At 40.0% G+C, this 6,499-nt stretch overlaps 1 protein-coding gene across 1 annotated transcript; it reads right to left on the reverse strand.

The window, feature by feature from the left end:
- Positions 1 to 279: 279 nt before the first annotated feature.
- On the reverse strand, positions 280 to 2,784 carry LOC124688312 (putative NAC domain-containing protein 94). The gene is made up of 3 exons (XM_047222003.1): positions 2,598 to 2,784; positions 1,341 to 1,645; positions 280 to 951 (listed from the first exon to the last, which is right to left on the reverse strand). The coding sequence occupies exons 1-3, from the start codon at positions 2,782 to 2,784 to the stop codon at positions 280 to 282; spliced, it is 1,164 nt and encodes a 387-aa protein (XP_047077959.1).
- Positions 2,785 to 6,499: the final 3,715 nt, after the last annotated feature.

Below are 6,499 nucleotides of genomic sequence, written 5' to 3' on the forward strand. Positions count from 1 at the left end.
CATGAATGCATGCTAATTCCTTACATAGTGGTACATTGCTTTCTAATAACTCTGTTAGACTTAACAGATCGAAATACTAGTTCCAAGGCTGGCGCTGGCGCTGGTCACTAACACTGCCCTACTGTTAACAGACCGAATTTCTAATACCTCTTCATGCTAACAGTAATACTAGCAGATGGAGGCAGACACTAATCTCTACTGCATTCTGAAACCAAATCAACATTGTTACTTTTCTCTACTGCATTCTAAAACAAAATCTACATTGCTACAGAGTACAAATCAAGTGTAGCACTTGGTCGGCTGGTAATTCGTGGTGACCTCAGTGGTGCAAGGGAGTGAGTCCCAAGGAATGTTCGCCCTCCAGTCATCAGAAAGTGGCCCTTGCAGGTTGTACGGGAAACTGATGGACCGTGGAGCTCCGTCGACGTTGTTGCTGATATCAGGCAAGTCGACCATGCATCTGTTGATCATGTTGCTATTGCATTGTTGAGGCTGAGCAAACTCAATGTTTGTGGGCGTTGATCTGTCCATGTTGGAGAGTGTAATGGAAGATTGGTTCAGAACCATAGATGCAATGTCCATCCCAGCCTGAAGATCAAGCGGGATTGCTGAGAGGATACTCATGGCCTGATGTTCTGCATCCGATGGAGGGAGAAGTATGGATGTAGCTGGCCTGCTGATGCTGTCAATGATGCTGAGTGTGTTCTGACAGGAGGAAACTACTGAAGGAAAGTATCCACTGCCAGTGAACTGTATGTTGGAGGAGATGATGTTTGTCATTGCGGATGATGTGTTCTCTGAGGCATGCCGACTTCTATGTGTGTTCTGCAAATGAGGAGGAATGTAGGTTCCATTTGTGCTGGATAAGTGAGGAGAGACCCAGGAGTGTGAGAGCGCTCTCTGTGCTGTGGCGTTGGTTTTCTTGAAAATCCTGCAGATGGCCCAGGAATCCTGCTCATGAGGGGAAATTAGAAAAAAATGCGGGTTAGTGATTTTCAATGTGAAAGATAAATTATATATTATTTTACACTTTCAACAGTATATGAAATATCAAACAAAGTTGTATGTGACAATGAAAAATTTACCAGGTTTGAACCCTTACATGCTGATATATGTACATTTATTTACATTTTGGAGTTCATATTTCAGGCTATCAGTTTTGAAAGGAAATATATTGCATATTATCTCAGTATATATGGAAGACCTGAAGTGGCAGCATTTTTTTAAAGGTTTAGAGGATATTGTAGATTTTTATCCCACATAAGTCGCATTATAATTACATGCTTAGTCACTAATTCAGAGTTGTTTCTCACAAATATTGCAGGATGTAAATTGCTTACATTTGGTGGAATAGTCTTCTCCAGTGGCTTCTTCTGTGCCAATGAAGGATCGGTGAGTGATGGCAGCCGAAATTCATGCATCATCCAGTCAGTTTTAACGCCTTTGGCCGCTCTACCCTTGTAAAAGACGAGAGATTTCTTCAAGCCTATGCACTTGCTCCCGTCAGAGGAGTAAATTGGTCTGTCAGTTCCAGTAGCCTTCCAGAAGCCAGCTCCAGTTACCCTGTTAGGCCTTGTGCTGTTCCGATACTTCCTATCCCTTGGGCAGTAGAAATACCACTCCTTCTCCCCGGTACTTGCTAGTTCTGCATTCAGAAAAGAAATTAATTTTGTAAGTAGTTGTCACCAAGAAGAAGATTCATGCTGTGTATCGTCAAACTTTATATGTGACTACAGGTCAGTTAAGTTAGGCTTATCCATTTGGTGAAATTTTGGTCAAGAATATGAAGTGATAAATGCAGATGAATCATGCTTGCTTGCCTTTTTTTTTATCCTAAAGAACTCAACTTTTAAACCTGTTAGTCAGTTATTTAGCCTTAACAATAGTGATATACCACTAAAGCCAAAATCATTAAGAACCTACATGGGTGATCATATAAACTCAAAGATGGAATGGTGTGATAACATACATCTAGTATCTCTGTGCTAAAGTGCATGCTTATGTAGTGGTTACTCCAAAAACAACTATACGAGTAAGATGCTATTATGGCTGACTTGAAAATGTTACTATAAATATTTTCCTAGGGTTAACCCCCAAAACTAGTTGGCTTCATGATACAAAGGGTGCTATCTAGTCGTGAGTATTACAAAATAGGTGGAAAAAACATCCGATGTAATACCTCCGTCTTAAAAAAGATGTCGCATATTTATCTAAATTCGGATGTATCTAGACACTTTAGTGTTTAGTGTATAGATACATCCAAATTTAGACAAATCACGGCATCCTTTTTAAGACGGAGGAATATTAAACTTCTTTTATTTGCTGAGCACAACCTCAAAGAAACAGTAACCAAAAGATGCATGCAAAATCGTCAGAGTTCTCTTCTGAAACGAGTGGAAAGAAAATATCTACCAAAATACAAGGTTTCAAAGATGGGAGCATGCATACTTCATGACAACCATACAGAAACAAGAAATATGTACCAGTAGTAGTTTTATCGTTGAATATAAAGGCTTCATATGACCATATCTCTTTGTTGGTCTGTGCAGACTGCAGAGAAACAAAAGATAGTTGACAAGGGATTTACAGAATCTTACTTGGGAGATCCCATGGATCAAACTTGTAGATGTCCAGCTGCCTAATAAGCTCAATGGGAAGAGACTTCTGCTGGATCTTCCTTTTGAGATAGAACCTGACAAGCTCTTCATCCGTTGGATGAAACCTGAAGCCAGGTAACATAACTTCATCTTGCTTCTCTATGTCATCACTTCTGATCTCTTCCATAGCTCCACCACCGTGAACAACCACTAGCTGGGTGTTAAGTAACTAGCTCAAGCAGTGTAACCTACTTCTGGTTATCAGGGACGTACTAAACCCTAATGGATGATGTGTAAGATCAGACTTTACTGGATATAAACTAGCAAGGATCTAGGTTTATACTGATTATTGAGGATAGAAGAGGGAGAACGTTCTATCACTAGACATAAGATTGACATAGAACAGCGACTTCCTAACTTCAAACCTAAAAAGTCTACCTCTAAGCACTGCCTATTTCTATCAGCCAAAACGAGCAAAAAAACTATGACGGTACTCTGGCTTTCAGCTACTTAACGAGAAAAATAAGCTCGGTCTTAAGTTCCAGAGTTGAACTTAGCTCTCTTGGTTGTTCCCTTTGTAGGGTTTCCTCTTCCTACTATTCGGCTTATTGTTCACACCTTTGCACACACGCAAGAACAGGTTCTTATAGCAGATCTTTAGAATACTCAACCATTGTTGAACTCTGTAGGGTCTCTTTGGTCTTTACCACATGACGACGCCGACGAGGATCTCAATGAGCTGTACAAATTCTGGGGCCATTTTGGGATTAGCAATATCTTGATTACTTGGGACTGAATTACTTAACGTTACTCTGCAGCTGACAAAGTTCAGACATACGTGTTACTGCTATAATTAAGCCTTCTGGGAGAATAAGTTAACCCACTAGATGGCTAGCTTATTATTTTTAATTATGGTTTCCTTAAGTTGTCTATAGTTGATGTATAAGTAACAATTCCCAAGACATCAAGAGGCTTCCAAATTCCAAGTACAGTTTTATATTGGAGCACTGGGAGTCTAATTCCCTCTGACAACATCAATATTTTACATTGGTATCAACATATACCTTTGATCTCCTCTCCTGATCCAAAAATTCCTTTCAAATCATGCCTTTTCCCACTCACCTTTTATGTTTGTAAGTATTACGACTTCAACAACTCTTTTTTTGGAGGGAGTTGGGGGGACTTCAGTGGGTTTGGACTTTTTATGCTCTGTTTGCTCATTTTTGTGCTCCTAACATTTTGCACAACCTCACAGAAAATAGAAGAAAATTTACTTCTAGTAAATGGTATAGTCTACATCATGTTCCAAAGAAGGAAGGCATTTGTTCCTCATTCATATTATTGAACTCGATCCACAGGGAAAACAGTTTAGGTTTTGGTACTTCTGTGATACCCATGCAGAAAATTGCAGCAGACAGAGTGCTGAGCTGGCAAACTATTCCATTTGCCATCTAATCTCCTTTTCTGTAATGAAATACAAATTTTCAGTTAGAATTATGTGCAGAAATAAAAAAATAATTCTAAATGGAAAAATATGTTTATGAACTAGTATTACTTTGAGTACACTTAAGATAGTAGTAGACGTTCCTCATCTCTAAAATAAAGCCAAAAAGACAGAGCCATATATACCAAAATTATTTATGTTTCTGAAAATATGCTAATGTCTCTAGCCATTGTAAGATTGTGAAGGGTCAAACTTTCGTTAAGCCTGACCTCGGCTATTATTTTACTCTATGGATAGTGATGTATTATTTGCTGATGTGTTACGGACAAGGATCTTGTATGTGCAATCGATTAACCACCTTTGTCTTGTAGGGACAGTTCTTGCATGCATTCGGTTGTCACTACTCTGAAAGTCGTAACTTCTCCTGTATTTTATGGCTCAGACATCATTTGCAGTGGACTTAGGGTATACACCTTTCTGACTATTTAACCTGTCCAACCAATTTCAGTTTCAAGCAAAGGTTAGCCAACATCCTTATATGTTTTTCTTTAATTTCTTGCTATTTATACACAAATCCATATATTTTATGCATCCATCTGATGTTTGTACCATTCATGGGCTATAGCCAGCTGCTAAGATGCAAGAAGCCAAAGTAAGGAAAAATCAAGATGCCTCACCACCACTATTCACTAGGGTACCATCGTAGTCACATGCCATCATACTTTAACCGGAAAACTCAGGCTTGCCCATTCGTGCTGCATGGGGCGCATCACCGGGACTTCTACAGACATTGATGCGAAAATCCTGCATGGATCCAAGCGTAACCTCCCTCATTCCTCACCTCCAGCCAGAGAGAGGAGTAAGAAAAACTATGGTGAAACCCAAAATCCCATGGGCCCAAGTTTTCCAAACCCTGTCCTCCAAGCACCCAACAGTGCAAGGACCTTCGACTTAAATGATGCTGGAGGTTTACTGCTAATAGGGGGTTTATAGACCGTCTTAGGGTCAAACCTCTGAGACGAAAGCTATAAGTTGGTTTGTGGAAACCCATGAAGTTCTATACGTAGTAGTATTGAGATTTTAGAGTTCATACTCGTTGTAGAGTACTAGGAGTGCTGGACCCACCTGTCGGTGATCACTAAAGATTAAGACCTTACTAATGAACACATGCAGTTCTTCTACTGATGGTGTGTATACTGATAAGTTCTTACACCTACAAAACTTCAGATGTCTGCATCATAATGTCATGAAATGGTCATGGAATCGGTAACTAACCGGTGGGCTAGACGCAGCTCCTATAGATGGAGTATGTAGGTATGGTGCTTGTCTTTGTCTCTCAGATCTTGCTTGCGTGCTTGACATTGATCGGGCTATGTGCCTGAAACCACTCGTGCGGCCTCTCGTTTGGTGTTACCTACTGCTTCCCTAGCTACTCGGGCGGCTGGAGTCAAACCCTTCCGTTTCAAGTCTCCTCCGTCTCATGCCCCTTGGCACGCGTGACCCATGTAATAAGTTTGTTAGCATCCAGGATCCCATGTTTCCAGGGTACACACCCCAAATTTAATCCCCTTGTACTCTTCCTCCTACGCGGCCAATCGATGCGCGCAGCTCGGGCCCCCGTGTGTTTGTGCGTGTAACATCGGCGTCGCCACCGTGCACGTGTGGCGTGGGACAGTGGCTCCCTGGGGCCCTGTAAACTTGGCGTTTTTGGCAAAGTTCCACACCGGAAAACGGCTCTTGATGAACGTCGTTGAATGTAGATTACTGCTTCCTCCTGAATCAGTTTAACAGACATGCATATAGTTTAAGAAAATACATTATCATTATTTTGATCACTAAAATATAAATTATGTGTTACAAAAATTATAGCATTGGAAACTTTTTTGAATATGAATCTAATGGTACACCTTTTGTAGAAATATAATTTATATTTTATTAATTAAGTTAATGATTAAATTTTATTTTAAACTGTGTGTGCGCCTGCTAAAACTGTACCCAAGAGAGTGCATCAGTTCTAAGCAATAATGAGCATACACTAGCTCTTGTCAGAGTGCAAGTATAAATGCATTTTCTATCTGGATATATTTATAAATCTAAGTCGTGACTTCGGCCTTAAGTTAACGAGAGCGACTAGTTCTCGACCGTGATTTAGCTAACAAGAATAATGATGCAAATAAAACCTTTAAAAATAGATTTGCTCAGTTGTAACTAACTTGCAACTAGAAAACTCAGTTGCAGCCCACTTATAACTCACATGACGAACAATCTAATGGCCGGAGATGACCATGCTCTAAGATAAGTCTCGGTCAACCAATAGCTTGCAAAACCGTATGTTAATACTCCCCAAACAACATTGTTATGTGGGTCAGCCCATCAAACTCGTGGAGTCTTATCTTTTAATTACAATCCTAATTGATTAAACTACTTTGTTAGAAAAGAGTCAAGTCCATTGTATTAG

This window comes from Lolium rigidum, chromosome 2 (genome assembly GCF_022539505.1).
Source record: "Lolium rigidum isolate FL_2022 chromosome 2, APGP_CSIRO_Lrig_0.1, whole genome shotgun sequence".
Taxonomy (NCBI): domain Eukaryota; kingdom Viridiplantae; phylum Streptophyta; class Magnoliopsida; order Poales; family Poaceae; genus Lolium; species Lolium rigidum.

Bases quoted from the DNA above. Each gene is read 5' to 3' on its own strand.
- LOC124688312 (XM_047222003.1), bottom strand. From the start codon at position 2,784: ATGGAAGAGATCAGAAGTGATGACATAGAGAAGCAAGATGAAGTTATG. The intron at 1,646-2,597 runs GTAAGATTCTGT...TTCTGAATGCAG, and splicing joins TGATCCATGGGATCTCCCAA to AACTAGCAAGTACCGGGGAG. The intron at 952-1,340 runs GTAAGCAATTTA...CCTCATGAGCAG, and splicing joins AGAAGACTATTCCACCAAAT to GATTCCTGGGCCATCTGCAG.